The 20,628-nt window shown below is 43.4% G+C and overlaps 3 protein-coding genes across 4 annotated transcripts; 1 reads left to right on the top strand and 2 right to left on the bottom strand.

The window, feature by feature from the left end:
* Positions 1–461: 461 nt before the first annotated feature.
* LOC108085732 (xaa-Pro aminopeptidase 1) lies at positions 462–7,716 on the bottom strand. Of its 2 annotated transcripts, none has more exons than XM_017182460.3 (8): positions 7,640–7,716; positions 4,630–4,831; positions 3,120–3,193; positions 2,382–3,053; positions 2,211–2,323; positions 1,437–2,149; positions 1,310–1,378; positions 462–1,248 (listed from the first exon to the last, which is right to left on the bottom strand). In XM_017182460.3, exons 2-8 carry the CDS (start codon positions 4,676–4,678, stop codon positions 833–835), a joined length of 2,106 nt encoding a protein of 701 aa, XP_017037949.1. In that variant the 5' UTR covers positions 4,679–4,831; positions 7,640–7,716; the 3' UTR covers positions 462–832. The 2 variants fall into 2 exon arrangements, with proteins under 2 accessions (XP_017037949.1, XP_017037950.1); XM_017182461.3 differs by having other exon boundaries at positions 7,394–7,704.
* A 1,202-nt stretch (positions 7,717–8,918) lies between these two features.
* LOC108085671 (uncharacterized) lies at positions 8,919–10,927 on the top strand. Its single transcript, XM_017182364.3, has one exon. The coding sequence runs from the start codon at positions 9,067–9,069 to the stop codon at positions 10,801–10,803; it is 1,737 nt and encodes a 578-aa protein (XP_017037853.1). The 5' UTR covers positions 8,919–9,066; the 3' UTR covers positions 10,804–10,927.
* Positions 10,928–14,929: 4,002 nt separating this feature from the next.
* Positions 14,930–20,164, bottom strand: Dtg (Dpp target gene). The gene is made up of 3 exons (XM_017182459.2): positions 19,718–20,164; positions 16,876–17,226; positions 14,930–16,815 (listed from the first exon to the last, which is right to left on the bottom strand). The coding sequence occupies exons 1-3, from the start codon at positions 19,854–19,856 to the stop codon at positions 15,236–15,238; spliced, it is 2,070 nt and encodes a 689-aa protein (XP_017037948.1). The 5' UTR covers positions 19,857–20,164; the 3' UTR covers positions 14,930–15,235.
* Positions 20,165–20,628: the final 464 nt, after the last annotated feature.

The following is a 20,628-nucleotide window of genomic DNA, read 5'->3' as shown; positions in this document are numbered from 1 at the left end:
CAACAGATAAATATTCCCTTTAAAAAAAATAGAAAATAAGAAATTACCACTTATTTTGTTAGGAAAATTTCATTATGATAATTTTTATAGATTTTTCTAAATGGTAGTATTTTTTTAACAACTTTAGCCTGGAAATTAAAATATAAACTGCCTTAAAGTCGGCTATAAAAACTGAATGCTGCTTGACTATCATGTAAAGATTCGTGTAAAGTATCTGTAAAAATCATGTAAAATGTCTTTAGATAATTGTACATCTTATAAAAAAAGTGTTTAAGATTTAAAATTAGGTATAAAAAACAGTTAATTTTGTTTAAATTTGTTAAGAAAATCATATAGGCTGTCCTCTAAGAATTAGTAGAAGTCTAAATATAAGGCCAAGAAGTTAAAGGAATTCCTTAGTTCAACCATTCACTTCTTTATAATTGTTTCCAATAATCCAAACTATTATTTTCCCAAGTTTTTTTTTATTTTTTATTTAATCACATTTAAAAAAATATACAATGTTATTCCTTAAAAATACAGACATTGCTCGTATTAATTGTAAACAGTTTAACATATTTTTTGGTCGATTACGATTAGAGATTTTATACACTTGTGGTTTACGTATTTGGTTCAAGTTAAGACCAGTTCCCGGGAACAGGGAGGGAACTCGGTGGCAGGGTGCGACTTTACTCGATTTCAACTCGATCCAAGACGTCACTAAAATACTAACAGTTGTGGTTGCTTGATTGGTTCGATTTGTTGTTAGTCCCGGATTCTCTCTTTTTTTTTTTAATTTGCATAGCTAACTAAGACTACATAATTACAGACAGATCGTTAAGCTAAGGATCTACTACGATCGCGTGGGAAAGATCGAGGCCAGGACGATGGTCAGGCCCAGGATGAGGAGGGGCGTCGCGGTATGGCCTCCACTGCCGCCGCCAGTTGCCGAGCGATACTCGTCCTCCGGCAAATACTCCCGTATGTGTCGCGTCTTGTTCATCATCCAGTAGAAGGCACGCATGTTGCCCAGCTTCTTTAGCTCGTCGCCGATATCGTTCCGAATCTTGGCATTGTACTCGTTGAGAAGACGCTTCTCCGCGGCACTGAGTAGCGTGCTGTCGATCAGTTTGGGCTCGTACGGCACCATGGTGACGTCCTGGAATGCAAGGAAGTGTGCGCCGCTGGGATGCGTGTGTCCGGTGTCCACCACCTCGAGGACGTTCTTTAGGCGCACGCCGAAGTCATCGCGCTTGTAGTAACCGGATTCTGTGAAGGATTTAACTTTTGTTTAAGCAAGAGAAATATATCTAGAAAATATATGACTCACCGCTGGAAAAGAAGTAGCCCTGCTTGAAGTGGAAGCTGCTATTCCGACCATAGGCCACGGATATGGGAGCTGTTGGGGAATTGGAACTTGGTAAAAGACTTACAGAGAGAAAGTCGGCTCTACTTACGCTCTTCAACGGCACCGTAGGCCCCAATGCCATGACCTGTGGCCTGTGGATAGTCCGTCATGTCCCTCCACACCATACTACGCACCAAAGCGTCTACCTCGGAGGGCTTCAAATCAGAGGGAAACTTGAGCTGCGCTAAATGAAGAATCCCCGCCAGAACATTCGTGTAGGCCTTCTTCATCTCTTGTGTGGGTTCGCCAAACATAAAGGTGCGCGAGACATCCGTGGTGCCCTCCAAATACTGCCCGCCCGACTCGATGATCAGCAGACTCTGATCAGAGACCTCGATATTGGTCACATTGCTGGAGATGTAGTAGGGCAGGGCAGAGTGCTCACCATAGGCCACCACAGTACGCAGGGACAAACCCTTGGCATGGTTCTGCGAGAGACGCCACAGCTCCACCTCGTACTTGATCTTTTCCTCGGTCCACTGTTCCGTGTGGAAGCGCGTCTCCATGTTGCTCATGGCCTCGCAGATGGCGGCACCGTCCCGGATGTGTGCCCTGCGCATGCCAGCCTGCTCATTGGAATTTTTCTGGGCACGCATAAAGATGATCGGGGAGATGTGCCAGACGACAATCTTGCCCGGCATCGAGGAATATATGGCCTCCGAGGCGCCCAGATCTTGGACACAAGGAGCTGAAACAAGCACGCGCTTCCATTTTTGGGCATAAGTGCGGATATCGCTCCAGATCTGATTGTACTCCTTAATCCTGGGGGGATATAAGAGTTTAGAAAATATTTATATTTTTTTGGGGAGAAAGAATTCCTTACTTCACGCAATCCTCATTGTAGCAGTCTGTACGCAGGTGTAGGTCTATGCCCAGACTGATCTTGTGATGATCCACATAGAAGAATATGTCATCCTGGCTGACAATGGCATAGGACTGTTGAAGGAAGAGAAAAACTATAAGATTTTCCAAGATTTTGACAAAGAAAACCCACCTTCACCACAGGTGTGTAGGGAATGTCTGTGCCACGAATGTTGAGTAGATAAGCGACTTCCGTCAGCGAGGTTATCACCATGGCATCGCAGGCCAGCTCTGCCAGTCGCTTTCTCAGTTCGCGCACCTTGTCCTGCCAGTTCTCTCCAGCAAACTCCTTGGCCTGCACCTGTATCACCTGGTTCTTGGGCGCCTCCGGACGATCTGTCCAAATAAGATCCACCAAATTGTTGTTGATCTTGGCCAGCTTAAGAAACTTATCCTCCAGTAGGCGTTCCCACTCAATCCACAAGGCATGGGGCACCAAATGAGGATCAGCGCCAACGCGCTTATCCAGATGGACATGACTGCCCAGCCAGTCGGCCACGGTGACATTGCCATTGGCCAGATAGATTTCCCAGTCGCACTCCAGCTCCCCATCCGCCTGCTGGACATAGCGCTTCTCCAGCCAAATGGCTGCGCCATGGTGAGTGATGGCTGCCACGGCCCGGACGCCTGTATAGCCGGAGAGGTAACGCAATCGCTGATCCCTGGCCGCCACCTCCTGATTGAGATGTTCATCCATGGAGGGCAGGAGGTAGCCATAGATCTCGGGACCCTGCAGAGAGGCCCGGATCAGCATTTGCTCGCGCACGGCTAGCAGGCGAGTGTGATAGACGCTCATGGGCTGGATCTGCAGGGATCACAAGTCTTAATAGGTAAGTAAGAAGGATTAAGGATTTTATATATCCAAACTTACATGCTTGCCCTTGCGATACTGACATATTTCACGGTGAAAGCCCTGGGGCTTGTCTGCGTCTACGAAGCCAACAACTGCAAACAATCCATAAAAAAGAACATCAAATAAAATGGGGAAACAAAATATTTGCGAGTCGTAAAAGATGTTGATAAATAAAGTTCAAATTGTTGCCATTAGTTTAAGAATTCGTTATGTGTATATGTTTATTAATGGCCCAACTAGCAAGCCAAAAATAGCAGCAAGTGCGTCACGGTAGCTCTTCCTAATTTCCCACGCTCGTTAAACGGCCATGCGACGCGATCTCCTCTCTATATCTTGACTTTTCATGACTTTTATTCTCGCGCCTCCAAGTGAGATGTGACAGGCTGAGAATTCACTTGAATTTCACTTTCAACGGACCACCACCACCAGCACCTGTTCTTCCTGCCCGCCCAAGTTGAGTCAACGCTGCGTATGCGTAATGTCCGAAAAGGAATGGTTGGAAACAGTTGGTCAGTGATGATTGAATTGTCAAAATAGGGAGACAACTGAGTGAAGGAGCCAGCGTTGGCCAGCTGTTGGAGCATGATTTGTCAAAGTTTTTTTTGTGGAAATTATCAGATGAAACGGATGGATGGATGGGCATATGGACGGCGGCACAAGTACATATATCCCATTGATTTATGGTAGCCAAAAACCGAAGACATGGTAGGCCAAAAATGCTAAATAAAAACATTTGCCTTGGCTCAATTTTGGGTTAAACAAATATTTCATTCAGCTTGCCAACTTGTGTTTGTTTATTAAAAAATTTTAAGTAAGAAACCAATCAATTTTTAGTAAGCCATTGACCCTGAAATGGGAAAATTAAAGGGCAAGATATAGGAAATGTTTATGGGAATGTTTTATTTAGTTCTATGACTGGAATTTGTATGATTGGAATCATTCCAAGTTTACTCAGCTTCAGTTTAGTTTACAAACATTCAAATTTAAACATCTTAAACGTTGGATATTTTATTAAAACTATTTTTTTACTATTTAATACTTTTTTCTTTATTTACAGACTAAGTATGATTTTCTAAGAGTATTCCCTCTTCACCATGGCCATGCTTCCCTCAGGCTTCCTTGTTTATCTTTGCCTCTTTTGTTGAAGTGGAATATTCGAAAATTAATTTTCATGTTAATAGCCGCATACTCATCTTGGCGAAATTAGTTAATGTGATTTAAACGAAATATACGAGATAAAAAAAACCAAAGACAGACCAGCAGGAGAGGCGTCCAGCTGACACAGCTGAGTTTGCATTTGTAAAAATAAACATTATGCCATCACAGGCGGCTGCCTTTTGCATACTTTTGTGACGCACTGTGCGGAATTCTAATTCTAGTTGGCAAGTCTTGAGAATTCAAGTTCCCTTGGCCCATGTGCGAATCGTTTGTTCGCCGAAAATAACGTAAATCGATCAAAAGTCCATAAAACCAACATCGGGTAGGCCTTAAAATAACATACTAGCCGTGTGGCGACTGTGGTACTCACCCAAGAAGATGCTGAGCGCCAAGCGCCAAATCCATTTGGCTGTCGTCATTGTTTTTATTTGCACTTAAAAATTTCCCTCGATGTACTCCCGTTCCGATTCCGAATCCGCGTGGAACTGGGATCTTGGCCCGGAACCCGGCGAATTGTTTGTGTTTGCCTGCACTTGTGCACTTTTCGCGAATTGTTGTGGCTTCCGTGTGTTCTTTTTGGGTGTAAACAAATCAAATGGTTGCAATTAATGATCTCGGGTTGAGGAGGGGGGAGGCAGCCTCTTTAATGGCCAGTTGTCTGTGCGATGCACTTTTCCGGTTAATGACCGAAACGTGGAAAGTGTCTGTGGCTTCGTCTTTGGACATGCTGTTGCACCTACTTGGAGGGAGTGGCTCGTGGCAAAGGGTGTTGCCCTGCTGGCGCTTTCTTCTAATTGGTATGCCGTGCAGTGACCAACTTCTAGTCCAATCCCCATTCCCAAGGGTAATAACTCATCCGGCGGCGACATTTGTATATAAATAGGAATGATATCAGACCGCTTAGGAATTTATAACTTCCGCCCGAATACGAATCCGAATCCGAATCCCAATTCAATTGGGATTTCTTTCAGTCTTTTTTTGGAAAACGCCAATTTGGCAACTATTTTTTTTCATTTTGTCTTTGTTTCGTAGTTTAACAAAATATATATTTAATTGCTGCTTTAATTAGTGAAGCGTAAAAGCCAGACCCCGTGCGAGTCATGCCGCATCATGGTGGAAGTCACCAAGCGTGGGCGTCGGGCTTCCGAGGTGGTTGCCCAAGTTGCCCAAGTTTTTCCAAATGCTAATGATAATGCTGATTTTATTCCAAGCTAATGCCTAATAAAGCACCTCAAAGGGAGGCGCTACGAGAGCTTGGCAGATGGCCCTCAAAACTAATTGATAAGAACAGTTTATTACTTGAAATGTGAGTTTAAATTGTTTAAAATATAATATAATATTTGTATAAATATAAAATAAAACAACTTTTACTGGGAAATGACTTAAAAGTCCTCAATAAACTTAGAATTTTCAGTAAAAAATAAGACCTAAGGAGCAGTAGGTCGAATTCGGCAATTTAAAATAGATTAAAACATGGCAAATGCTTGTTTTTAATTGTTTATTTTCTATCTTTATGTTTTTAAGTGGAATTAAAAAAAAGGTGCATTACATTTTTATAGGAAATTCTGCCTATATTTCCAAGTTTCTTTTTATTATAGTAAATTGCAAACAACAATGTATAACTTTATATTCTATATATTTTCCTAACCTTATAATTCCAACAAAACCAAATTTAATGTTTTCCAGTGTAATAATTGATATCCCATCAAGCACATCGCGTGCCCTGACAAACTGTCAATAAAAAGAGCTAATTTTTTGTGCGAAAACAATTGTTTTTTGCAAACAATTTGTGTGCCAAAGCCAGTTTGATTAACATATATATTTGCCGCTGACCAAGAAATTATTTAATTCACTTTCAATTGAGCGATTCAAAAACAATTTCCCGCCTGGGCGTTACGCGGACCATTAGAGGTAATTTATGATGTTTCTTATTGTTAACGTATTGGCGTCAGAAATGGCGAATCAAACGCCCCACATCCCTCACATCCCAGTAAACAATCCACATTCACGCAACAATGTGCCAAAGTCACCGCAGCCCACAAAAGCGTTTGCCAGCGAAATGAATATGGTTTGCGAGAGGCCACTACTGAATCGTCGTCAAAAAAAGGTTAAGCAAATTTCAATAATGTGCGGGGGCTGCCTAGGCCATGTAATATATGTGAAAGTGGCAAGTGGCCCTGTGATCCGCCTCCGGCTGGCAATTATCCGCCTGACTTTGGCACCAAAAACGAGATGATGATGCTGCTGCTGCTCTAGTTATTGAGCACTCGGCGATATGTGCATCTATTTGTACTATATATTTGCATGCTGTGCATGCTGCCAAGAACCGAATCGGGCTCATAATGTGTGTAATCTGCTGGTCCTGCCAACTGGCCGCTTGCCCTCGTATTTAGATATCTGTCTTTATTATATCACTGGGAAAGAAAACGCCTCAAATGGATGGATAATAACACGAATTCCTATACCTGCCTACGGATTATATTCGGCCTTTTGTTTACGTTTCTAATTGGGGAACATTTGTTGGGTGAATTGGGAGCGAGGTGCTCCTCGCATTTGTTGTGTGTCTATGAAATGCATTGCTTTTGGTTTTATTTTGCCCTGACCGCGACCAAGAAGAAGCCGCTGACTCACCCACAGAACATGGTTAAACACAGTTGCCAAAAAAAAAAGAGGAAAGAAAAACATACAAGAACACCGCCAGCATATAAACAGACACTCGGAGAAAAAAGTCAGGGGTTTTTTTAGAGGAGATTAAGATTAAAGAGCTAAGCTAATGTTTGCATTAATATATTTAAAGCAAAGCAAAGATGGGTAGCATTTATAGGTTATATTTAAGGAATATTATAAACGTGGTTCTTAAGCTTTATTTTATATATATTTTGTTACTATATTGCTTAGGTTTTTATCACTTTATAAGGGCTTGTAAACTCTCTTAACATTTTGCCAGCTTTAAGTTTATTCCCAAATACTTTGTCTGTTTTAAGTTTATTCCCAATTAGTTATTATGATCACTTTAAATATTTATTCGCCCACAATTTCCGCTCTGTGTGTTTAGCCATGCCTGTTTATTTAGTTCGTTATATGTATATTCGACGAATGTGGTGGAAAATTCAAAAATTGAATTGGATGCGCACCTTGGGAAGACAAATTTACAAATATTTCACGGTGCAAACAAATTTGAAAACTTTTACGGTGCACACTGTACAAATTTGAAATCGTTCACGGCATTTGCAGAATGAATGCAGCTGAATGTTGGCCCACACTGCGGCTGAGTGACGTGCTGACAAGACGTTACGTATACGCAGGGTACCATATATTTATTTTCTCGAGTTTGCACAGCTGTCCAAAATAGCAGTGGATTTCTCTGAAGAATCTTCTACCTGTGGCGGTTTCACACACACTCGCGGTAAATCGAATCAAGAGCGAATTTCTGGCCGAACCGCACGCGGGCAAAGCAACAAGCAAACTGAAAAACTTTTTCATGTTGCTATTTTGTTTTTTCAAAAAACTTCCATGTGTGTGTGGCAGATGAAAAAAGCGCTCGCACACCCACCACACACAACATACAGCAGCTAGCGAGAGTGAGAGTGAGAGCAAAAGAGACCAAAAAGAGAGGAAAAATGCTTAGAAAAAAAGTCGGAAAAGCGGAACAGCTGAGTGGCGAAAGGCGCGTGAGCGAGAGCTTTAGCCTTAGACAATCGCCAGACAAAACAAAAATTCCTCCTCAATCCGGAAGAAAATAGGGAAAAGTCTCGTCTTCGGGTACACAGTGGCTGCTCATCCTCCATGGAGTGCAACCTAATCCCCCCAAAGATTACAATGCTGGCTTAGATGTCAGCCCAAGTTGAGCTGGGACAATGACAATGTCTTTGTGGCATTAGGTTCCGCGTTCCCCGAAAGAGTTTTGCAATTGAGTTCGATGGAATTGTGGAAAATTATGCTGTCAATTGGTATTTTATTGCTTTTAAATTGACTCTTTAAGAAAAAAATAAAAAAAAGGGAGTCAAGAAACCGGAGACCACTGTGCGGGCGGTTGCATAATCCCGCGTAAACAAACCCATATCCGAATGGACGAACTCTTAATCTCAAAATCGTTTTGTTTATTTCATTTTCACTCTGCTCGTTTAGCCCATTTACACACAGAAGCGACCACTCAATTTTCCGATGAAAAGCGGAACGAAAACGGTGAGGGAAGGCATTCTCGTTGGCGTCTAAAATTATGGGAGTGCCATGGCAGCCACCGATTGGGGAGTTCAATATATGCTCCTCTTATTTATTATGTTGCAAGCTTGCCGAGAGAGCAGAACCGAGCAGAGATCGCGCCGCTCTCGACATTATGAACTAATTAAAAATCGACTTTGAAGCCAGCCGCCCGCAGTGGCAAATGAGCTTTTGATCAATACGCCGGCCTGACATGCAATTAGGCGGACTTGCACTACGGGTCTATCTGTATATACATTTAAGTATAAATCATTTCTGGTTAACCTTTAGGCAGCCAATGTCGAGTGGGGTTCAGTTAGAGGCGGCCATTTGACAAAATAGGAAGTTCTAACAATTATTGTGAATGAATAAATTTATAAATAAACAAATATTTATTTAAATAAAAAAAATTAAGTTGTTTGTATCTCCTAGCAGGCCTTAAGCCTGTTTCAAATAAGTTCAACCTGTCATATTGGGATAACCGAAACAAACAAGCAACACTAACAGAACAAGACTCGAATATTGCTCGGAAAAAATCAGCTATTGCTATATTTTCCAGCATTTATCCTACTGATTTCCCTACCCATTACCCTCTCGTTTCACCAAGATGCCCATGGTCCTGGGTTGTCGCGCTCGGGCCGCCTTGAAGCTCCATCCGGATTGCTATGATCGCGCCAAGAGACCCATCTACCTGGAGCCGCCACCTCCCACTTATATAGTAAAGGACGAACCATGCGGTGTTCGCCGGGATAAGCCAGTGAAACCGAAGAATCAAAGAAGACCCCTGCCGCCGGGAACCATACCACCGAGACCCCTGCCAGGACCCCAGCCAGGACACAGAACTGGCGGCGGTAAGGCACCACCTCGGGCTCGTAATTACGACGGAGCCAAGGCCACGTTCTTTCACATCAAGGGTCAGCCGTGGGAATCAAAGGGTTACGCCGAGCTCTCTAAGAACGACCTAGATCGGATGCGGGCCTGGCGGCCACCGACTGTCGAAGAGCGGCGAGCCGAGCAGGAGCGCCAGCTAGAGGAGCAGCGGTACCAGACCGCCGAGGCGGAACGGATGCGTATCTATTTCCACGACATTGACGAGCAGCGTCGCGAAAAAGAACGCGAGGCCCAGATAAAACACGACGCCGAGGCGGACGAAGATGTCGACGAAGACCGCAAGGTGGAGGCCAAGAGGCTGCAGGTGCTCCACCGGGCCCTGAACGCCAAGTACGAGTCTGATGTGCGGGTCAAGGAAGCCACACGAGCCATCTCCGAGGCCAAGTGCAGTGCCATGTGGACGGCTCAGATCCAGGAGCGAAAGCTCCTCGATCGCATCCAAAGCGACCACGACGAGGAGATGGCTCGCAAGAATTTGCTGTACAATAACTCCAAGTGGGGCACTGTCGAGAAGAAGGACCAGAAGGAGGAGGAGCGGCGCAAGCAGTTTGGCATGGCTGTGCGGGAACAGATCAAGGACCGGGAGCAGCTCAGGTTCATGGCCCAGGATCGCCTCCGGGCGGATGCCCGCGAGCTGCGCGCCTGCATCGATGAGATTAAGAAGGCCGAGGCCGCCGAGGTGGAGTCCCGGTCCAAGCGAAAGGTGGCCTACCGCGAGGAGCTCAACACATACATAAATCTACACAAGAACTTTGTTCGCATGATGTGCGAGCAGGATAGGCGGGACGAGATCCGTGCCTATGAGTACCAGAAGCTCAAGGAGAAGCAGCTGCGCGAACAGAGGACCGAACGCGAGGCCATCGAGGCGGATGTGCAGCGGAAGCGCAATGTCCTCTTCGCTGTGGGCCAAAAGACCCTCGACGCCAAGGGCAATCGTGAGGAGATGCACTATCTCGCCGAGGTCGAGCGCTTGGAGCGCAAGTACAGGGAGAACGAGCGCAAGGCTGCCGAGAAAGAGCGCCGTATGGCCGCCGACCTCAAGAGGGCCAACTTGGAGCAAATGGAGCACCTCAGCCAGATGAAGGCCTGCTTCTACGTCCAGCGGGAGCGTGAGATCAAGGAAATGATCGAGTACCGGGCCAAGTACGAGGAGCAGGTGAAGCGCGAGGCCGCCGAAGCGGCACTCAAGAAACACTGCCTGCGCACGGGCGTCACCTGCCAAATTGAGGAGCGGGAGAAGGCCCGTCGCCGGGAGCTGGATGATGAGCGTCTGGCCATCGAACGGGAGAAGGCAGCGGAGGCGCAGCGCCAGAAGGAGATCGATACTGTGATCACCGTGAAACTGGATGACCTCCAGAAACGCGGTTGCCTGCCCAACCTGGCAGTGCGTTCGCTTAAAGGACGCGTGGCCAATGCCGGGCTCAAGAAGAAGTTTGGCTCCGAGTTCAGCTAGATATATCCGTCATCCATGTCGTTGCATTACACCCATTGGCACACTTCCCAAATCCCAACCCACAAACCTTGTTGACAATGGCATTTGTTGGCTCTTTAGAATTAAAACCTGCAGCATAGTGAGACTTTCTGTTGCTGATATTTTAACTTGGAAGGGGAAATCCTAGTCTCTATTCCTTTGTAACCAGCTCCTGGTCCAGCCACAGGTACGACAGCCGCCGTTGCCCATCGTACGAAGGTACCCCACACCGATGAAGAACAGGAAAACCCTAGATGATGTCATTGTACTAAATAGACAGGTGATATACATACCTATTTATAGACTGTTTTCTGGCAATAATATATATATTAAATTGCATGATCGATTTGATGGCAAAAAATGGTAATAAAATATAGTTATTCGCCATAAACCAAAGTTACTTTATTTGGGATTCTGACAAAATATCTATAAATTGTTTTTGACTTTAACCAATAACTTGTACAGCAATTATTGCACAGTACACGTCGAGTACAATGCTGTAATACATTTTAGCATTTATTTATTAGAATTTTGTATAATTTATCCGCCTCTAAAATCCAAAGACCAAGCATTCGTCACATTAATTTGATGGTTCCGATTCTTTTCCAAGAAGGTTCTGTAATATTTCCCGGTGCGACATTCGCAGTTGCAGCCAAAGCTGTCGCATCGACTTCGTCCACAAAAGTTTTTATAGTTGTAGGGCGATCCATCCGCACAGATGACAACTTTACACTTTGCTTGAGACTCGTGAACTGCACCCACCGCTTTGCAAGTTTCGTTTGAAGCCTTAAAAAAAACTATTTGACGAGATTTGCAGCACTCAGCATATGCCTGACTGATGAGGCTTGCACAGCAGATCCCGATGAGGAGCAGGAGGACCCTTGATGATTCCATGGTGAGATATTAGCCGCAACTGATGAATTCTGTCAGGAGATATTCCTATTTATACTGTTTATACAAATACCTGTGATTAGAAAATACAATAAACCGCACGATTAATGTAGTTCTTAGTTGGTTAAAATTTATCGTTTTTGCCTTTGTTTATGGTCATTTTTTTGGTTTGAAGGGGCTTGACAATACAATTATCTAGCATAATTATTTAACTTGTACCCTAGCAGTGTCTGTAAACTTTAAAAGTTTATTACATTTAAGTAAATTTATATATTTCCGAAACACCTTTAATAGAACTTTAAAAACTAAATAGGAGTCATTCCTACTTATGTACTGTTATCTGGCAATAGTTCAGCGGCCTTTACGTACTTTGGAAAAATATTAAGCTTGTGCACGGTAAATACATATATTAATTTACATTATAAATTTGATGGGTAATAAGTTGGAGAAAAATTAGTTAATTTGTTTTGGGTTTGAAAAGTTTTGACAATACAAATATCTGTAATCCTGTAATAATATAGTAATCCTTTGAAAAAGGCATAAAGATGATATAGTGCAATATTTGCTTTAATAAAAATAATTATTTTTACTACGAAAAATCTTTAATGGTACTTCAAAGTCCAAATTCTGGCTTTATAGCAACAAAGCATATTGACTAATATTGTATAAAAGCCGAACATGTTGCATGGACCAAGTCCACAATAGCTACCCCATCCGCATAGTTCCTTACGATACAGCTGCTCTCTCCACAACACCCACCATACCATTGCAAAGTCTCTGATACGGACTTAGATTACTCGAATGGTGATGCTGATAAATTTACATTTGCCTGTTGCATTCTCGTTTGGCACCAAACTCTAGAGAAAACCGCGAACCCAATTAGTATGTATTTATTTATTTATATATATATATTTCCAAAAATAGCAAATTACTGTCATTAAAATCCATATCCTTGCCTCTGACCGGATAGGTAGTGATTTTGAACGATATGCTCACATCAAGTGGGCAGAGGCAAGGATAGAAGTCTTAGTAAAGTTATTGCGTAGCATAGCATTTATTTTAATAGATTTACAGGGGCATTTATTCATAAGTAGCATGGTAACTTTCAAAAATTGTTATTCCATGCTTCTGATACTTTTCCAAGAAGCTATGTTCGTAGTCTCCGGTGCGACATTCGCCCACGCAGTTGCAGCCGAATTTGTCGCATTTACCACAAAAGCGGCCCTTAGCGGCCGTCCCATCTGCACAGACGTCAACTTTGCACGCACCGTATCCTAGCGATTTCGCACCCACCATGTAGCAACGTCCTTTATCCATCTTAAATGTGATAAATGCACGAAGAGTGCAGCACTGTGAATGTGCCTGTCTGACGAGGCCTACACAGCAGATCCCGATGAGGAGCAGGAAAACCCTTGATGATTCCATGGTAAGATATAAGCCGGAACTGTTAAATTCTGCCAGGAGTCATTCCTATTTAAATACTGTTTTCAGGCAATAATTTTGCAGGCTTTACGTACTTTAAGAAGAATATTAAGCTTGTGTAAATTAGTATGGTAAATAAGTTCGTAAAAAGTTGGGAAACAAATTCGCCATAAACAAAACTTAATTTGTTTTGGTTTGAAAAGTTTTGACGAAACAAATGTCTGTAAATATATTTTGTGCTTGATCTATAGAAATTTCTGTATAAAAAAGGCATAGAGATATACAGTGCAATTATTGCACAACGGTCTATTACATTTTAGCAAATTGAAATATTTCCGTGGCAGGTCCGACGATCCTTAACAGAAGGCAAGCTTAGAAGGCGCAGCATGTCTATATATGACACACCTTTTTTTTTCGTAGCATCGCATTTATTGTAACAGATTTACAGACGTATTTGTTAATATTTAGAATAGGAAGTGTTACTAATATTTATTCCGTGCTTCCGATTCATTTCCCAAAGTAACCTCCGTAGTCTCCGGTGCGACATCCGCCGTCGCAGTTGCAGCCGAAGATGTTGCATTTACCTCGTCCACAATATTGGCCCTTAACGAGCGTCCCATCTGGACAGATATTCGCTATGCTTGTCCTGCAGCACTCCGAATGTGCCTGTCCGATTAAGCTTACACAGCAGATCCCGATGAGGAGCAGGAAAACCTTTGATGATTCCATGTCGAGATATAAGCCGGAACTGTTGAATTCTGCCAGGAGACATTCCTATTTAAATACTGTTTTCAGGCAATAATTTTTCGGTCTTTACGTACTTTAGTAAAGTATTAAGCTTGTGTAAGGCAAATATATTAATTTGCACTAAAATTTTGATGGTAAATAAAATCGTAAAAGGTTGGAAAAAAATTGTTATTTGCCGTAAACAAAATTTAATTTGTTTTGGTTTTTCATAGCTTAACATTTATTCTAACAGATTTACAGACGTATTTGTTAATATTTAAAATAGAAAGTGTTATCAATATTTATTCTGTGCTTTCGATTCCTTTCCTTGAAGCTATCTCCGTAGTCTCCGGTGCGACATCCGCCGTCGCAGTTGCAGCCGAAGATGTTGCATTTTCCTCGTCCACAAAAGCGGCCCAAAACGGGCGTCCCATCTGCACAGACGCCAACTGTACACACACCGGATATTGCTGATTTCGCACCCACCATGTCGCAACTTCCATTATCCATCGTAAACCATAAATCTGCACGAGAAGTGCAGCACTCCGAGTGGGCCTGTCTGACGAGGCTTACACAGCAGATCCCGATGAGGAGCAGGAAAACCCTTGATGATTCCATGGTGAGATATAAGCCGGAACTGTTGAATTCTGCCAGAAAAGGTTCCTATTTATTCTGTTGTCTGGCAATAATTTCGCGTTGTTATTGGACATTTGTTTTTAACTTATATTGACTTGGCAGTGGTTGTGAAAAGCCACTAAGTAGTCAATGACATTATCCTAAGTCATAAACATAAAAGTCAGAAACTCTTTAGAGGTGCAACATCCGGCGTTGCAGATGTTATGAGATGTTGACAGAAACAGATTTAATCGACTTCTTTCCAATTTAGATATAGAGTATGGTGCCTACAAATGAACCACGCCAAAAAGTATGCCACTTATCCCAAAATCCTTAAGAAAGATTTCCCTAAATAACTTTACTATTTTTTAAACCCAAAAAGATAAATAAATAATCAAATAAAATAAAACAACATTTTTACCATTTGAAAATATTTATTCTGACTTCTTATCAGACACAATGAAAAAGGTTCCTAACTCTAATGAAAATGTCTAAACATAAATATTTGTGGAGCATTTGCAAATCTTAGGGGCTAGAGTGCGTTTAAAATTAAACAGTATGGCAAATGATGTCGTTTCGATTCGATTTTCGTTCGATTTGCTTGCAGCTGCTCTCAGTCAACAATTTAGATACCAAAGTGAACAAGTCTTTGTCGAAATATCAGGGTCAATAGCTATTTACAGTGCACCGGGGGTCAAGGAGGTCCAAAGGACCCCCAAGGATCTCCAAGGTAATCCTCTTTTCAGTGCTGAGAGAGAGCCTACAGGCATTCGTCGGTCTCCTCGTTGCCCAGCGACACAATGACGGGCGTCGATAGGTCCACTTCGAGAAGTTTCACCTGGGCATCCTCCTCGTCGCGATCGTCCTTGCCCAGGCGCTGCTCCTGCATCTCAATGTCCAGTGTGCCGTGCTGTCGCTGGAAGGAGACCACAAAGATGACCAGGGAGGCCACGATGAAGATCACCGCGGTGCCGGAGCACAGGGCGATGATCAAGGTTGACCTATAGTTTGAGGGACCCGAGAGTTGGGCAGAGTGCTCGTCCGCCGAGTTGCTATCGAAAGTCTGGCCCGCATCATGAGGGGGATAGGAGACTAGCGGAGTGGCTGTACTGTCATCGGAGGAGGACGGCTTGGCTTCATCCGCAGCAGGCTCCTGTGTCTCCTCCGAGGAGTCTGAGTTGGACTCGTCTTTGTCTTCCTTGTGCTCCAATGATTCTGGATCTTTCTCCTTATCCTCGAGAGATTTCGGTTCTTCGTCCTTATCCTCAACAGATTCCCCGTCAGGTTTTAGTGGTACATTCTCCTCCACTGGTTTCTGAGTGGAGCTGGGACTTGCTAGAATGATGGGCTCTTCAGAGTCAATTTGATGAATGGTAACTTCTTCCTGTGGCTCCTCTTCCTTAGTTTCCACTTCCTTCAGTTCCTCTTCTTTCAGCTGCTCGTCTTTGGGTTTCTCTACTTCGGGTTCCTTCTCCTTAGGTTCCTCTTCTTTGAGCTGGTCTTCCTTGAGCTGGTCTTCCTTAGGCTCCTCTTTATTTAGCACCTCTTCTTTGAATTCCGCTTCCTTGATCTGCTCTTCCTTGAGCTCTTTTTCCTTGATCTCCTCTTCCTTGTCTTCATCTTCCTTTTGTTCCTCTTTTATTGGGTTTGTCTCTTCAGAAACACTCTTCTCTGTGGTTCCAAGAACAACCTCCTCCTCGCCAGGTTGTGAATCCTCAGAGTCTGCAGCCTCCACAACTGTCTCCTGTGGTGGAGCTGTGCCTTCCAATTCCTTCTCTATTTCCGCCTTGGCCTCCTCCTCGGACTTCTTTTCAATCTGTTCTTGAAGCTCACCAGCAGACTTGAAGAAAGTGGTGGGAATCGCCTTTTCATCCTCTGAGTTGCTACCATCGATCTCATTCAGGTTCGAATTGGGCTCCTCGAACTGGCGTTCCTCGCGGGCAGTTTCTGGCTCGTCCACTACTTCAGGAGCCACTTCAATAGGCAGCAGATCCTCCACACCCTGTTTTTTGGTCACCTGGTGCTTGGGCTCTTCGTAAGTGGGTTCTGGAGTGCCGATATCCTCACTCGTGACAGCCTTGTGCTCTTGCTCCAAGGCCAGAAGATTGGTCTTAGTTATGGGCTGTTCGGTGATGGCTCGATCTTCGTTGAGGATCACAGAGACCAGGTCACTGGTCTCCTTGGGCAATGGCCTGCTGCTGCTCCGACTTTCCACTTGCTCACTGGCCACGGCAATGTTGTCCGTCACTGCCTCCGGTTCCGCTTGGTCCTCCGGCGCAGGCTTTCCCTCCTCGTCCTGGGTCTCCAGAGTTTTGGGTTCACGTGCATTTTGGACGGCAGCTAAGGAAGAAGTAGATTATTATAAATTCAGGTGACAAAAATAAAATATTAAGTACTTACATTGAGTCTCATGATTGTCAGTTTCCACGACTGCAACCTCTGCCACCTTTGAAGCAGTTTCCTTTAGTGTTTCCGCTGGAGAGGGTGCCTCCTCCACCTCAATGTTGACGTCGTTTTTGATATCCTGTTCCAGGTTACCGCCATAGACAGACACAAAGCTATCCTGCACTTCAGCTGCACTGGACTGGGCGAAAACAGCAGGATCAGGTATATCCGCCTTGGGATTCTCTACAGTATGCTCAGAAATTGTTTCATTTTGATTTGTTGAAATCTGAGTGGGTAAACTTTCTTCGATCTGAACTGGAAGTATCGTGGTGTCTTCTATGACTTCTGGGACTTCTGTTGTCTCGACTGAAAATAAGGAGATAAATATTTCAAATTTAGATTTGGTTATAGATTAAAAATTACACTGCAAAATTGTAAAAGTATTTAAAGTACCATAAAGAAAGACACAAAAAGGCAGCTAATTCACAAACCGAACCACATGTAAAAATGTATATTTCCGACATGAAGTAAAATTAAAGATTTTACGTACATATATGTAAAATACAAATTTGTAAAATGTATAATATTATCTACAAATGCTCGATTATGGTTTACCCTGTATTTCTTGATTAGACTTAGCCATGAAACATTTTTTAAGAATTCCTTAATACAAGACATAATTGAAAATAAATGAAAATTTACATTTATAAAAGCTTAATGTGTTATTTTGGCTTACAAAAGTAGCTAGAAACATGTTAGAAAATAATTATATATCAATGTTGTAGAGCTCCTTATTTATTTAGAAACCTATATTCAAATACTTTATTCAAAAATTGACGTAAAAAATTGATCTTGAGGGTGTTCTTTATCATCTGCTAACAATCCGAATTTGGAAACTGTATCTCTTCTAGATAACTAAAAGTCATTGGTAAATCGACTCGCATGGTAATTCATTTAAAATACACTTTAAAATATAAAAGTGACTCATTCTGCCTCCTAATAGTTCTTTGAAATTAATTTCTTCTAAATATATTTAAACTATTCTTGATAATATCCCATAATAACATATGCGCTCCGCTTTCTCCACAAATAAAAACACACAAAATTAAGATCACGCCCTTTCAAGTACCCAACCCAAATTAGAAGGAACTTCTTCTACAAAACTTTCCCCCAAAAAATATGAAAAATGCATTTAAAAACAAAAATTAATCAAATGTATTTTCGAACGATGTTAATAGTCGCCGACCCGTTACGTTGATAAACTTCCCCCTTAACGCACTTATAAACCAATATGAGAGCCATATTCCACACGACTGCCATTAGGCCTATTGGATGGGTTCTTTATGGGCGTCGTCCGTCTCCGATAGACACTCAATCCGTCGGCAAGCCGCATCGATACGGCGGACTCCGATATGGCCCATTCATATCACTGCTGTCATCGGAGGCACTAGGCACTTTCTCACACATTCATTCACAAACGGGGTCCCATTTTTCGGGAACCCGAATTCTCAATTCCGGGACGTCCGCCCGCGCCCATTACTCAAAATGCCGCCAAGTGATTAAAATTCCGGACACACACACACCAAACACACCAGCAATCGAGGAATCCCAAATTAGTAACCAAATAAACAAAGCAACGAGACCAGGCCGAGCAACCCAACCCGCCCAGCCTGTCGCATTCTATGCCTATAAAGTAGCTGGCTTATTTATGAGGAGATATCCACTGCAGCCCCTTGCCTGGGATGCAACTCGATTCTTGGAAAGGCAGAATTATTAGATGCCCTGCCTGAGATATGCATGGGCGGTCCATGCCCATTTCTATTCCTATTCCTATTCCTATTCACAGTCCCAATCCCTTGGGAACGAATGACAAGCGTCCGAGAGTCTGTCTTAGGGTCTTAAAATGGGACAAAGCATGCCGCACGAAATGAAAACAAAGCGGCAGCCAAATGAGGAAAATGGCATTTGGAGTTTAGAGAAAATAAAACAAAAAGAAAATCGATTTTTCCTTCTTTTTCCTAGTGCGTTTGGCCACGCAGCTTGCAGTGGCAGTGGCCGAGGTCCAAACCAGGCCAGTGTCATCTGTCAGTCCCTCTTTTTATTCGAGACTAAGAATGGGAATGGGATGGTATTATGTGCGTTAGAAATTATGTTTTTCGATCCCAAAATGCATGTTTAGGTGAGGGAAATTACATGTTCAACACAGGGGCAACACACGCCACCAGATGATCAATGATCCTTTGCCGGGGTCCGTTACTAATTTAATATACTGATATGGGTTTGTTCACCCCGCTGGCGATAGCTGCCACTTTTGAGACTCTCCCACATTCTGGAAAACCACAATCCCTCTGGATGATAGCGGTGGCTATCTTGGGTTTATCGCACAACTTGAACTGTGGTGACCGCCTCAATTGGCCTGTTACCAAACATTATTGAACTTTCGCACGCTGCTGGGGAGCCTAAGCTGGAGTTGCATGTGCCGCTGGGGCCATTTATCTGACACCCAAGTGCCACCGTTTCCATGTAGCATGAGTGGAGAGATACAAGAAGGGACTGCGGTTTCGGTGTCGCCTCTTCCGCGGCAGTGGCATAATTACGCTCATACAGCAGCGAACGAACGCTTTGAATTATGCCAGGCAATATCGCAAAAATCGCAAATCGCTGGCAAACGAGGAAAATTGCAATAAACCCAGAGCCAAAGCCGAAGAAGAGTCTCCTCTCCAACGGCAGATATATAAGTCAAAGGCCTGATGCGACCGCAACTACAAGTGATTACGACGACAATCACGAGATGCTGATAATGATGATGATGATGATGAGGATGAGGATGATGGAGCCGAGTCTGGAATATACTCACTTGCCAGAGCCGAGCACGAAGCCAGCAGAGCCAGGAAAAGCAGACGTCCCAGGTGAAGATCCAGAGGGCTGGGTGGCAGCAGCCTGTTTGTGTTCCTTGAGGAGGAGCAGCTGCCGCGGCGGCTCTTAGAAATGGCCATATTGAGTGACTGATTGATTAGGTTGTCGCTTCCAGTTTGGCCAACACGCACGGGCACAAGCACACAGCACACACAGATACGTAGATACAAAGATACTGAGATACTAAGATACTGCGATACAAAGATACACGCGATGCGCACAGATACTGCGTTACAGATACCTCTGCAGCTGCAATTGTTCTGAAGAGTTTCAGTTTCAGCTGCTGCCGCTGTTGTTGATGTTGATGTGGATGGGTTTTCGAATAACTTCGATTCCAGCTGCTTTTTGTGTTAAAGACCACGCACCGAAGACGACCGAACGCGTTGGCCTCTCGCTAAGAACTAAAGTTGAGAACGCGTGCGCTCTGGAATTTTGTGTGTGAGTCTTGTTGCTGTCGACGTCGCTGTTGCCGTCCATGTTGCCGCTGGGGCAGGCAGCAGGCAGGCCAAGCAGCAGTCAAGGCAAGGCGAGGCAATGCATGTGCCGAGCTCGTATATCGATGACGACGTCGCTGCCTGCCCCGGCCCCTAATGCATCTTTCCCTCTCCAGCTGCCTCTGCCTTTACCTACCTGCACTGAGGGGAAAAGTGTATTAACTTGAAGAAAATAAAGTTGATCTCTTGTAGGTTGAATATTAAAGATTTCTAATATTGAAAGCTAAGGAAAGAAAATCTTATAAGTTAAAATATTATTATCAATTACTATATGGAGAGAGATTTCTATATTATAGTAATATATTAGAATATTTTCAATAATTTAGGCTTAAAAGTTTACGATTCTCAAGTAAAATGT

Source organism: Drosophila kikkawai, chromosome 3R (assembly GCF_030179895.1).
Source record: "Drosophila kikkawai strain 14028-0561.14 chromosome 3R, DkikHiC1v2, whole genome shotgun sequence".
Lineage (NCBI taxonomy): Eukaryota > Metazoa > Arthropoda > Insecta > Diptera > Drosophilidae > Drosophila > Drosophila kikkawai.
The sequence above is the reverse complement of the archived record's forward strand: the minus strand, read 5'-3'. Positions and strand labels throughout refer to the sequence as shown.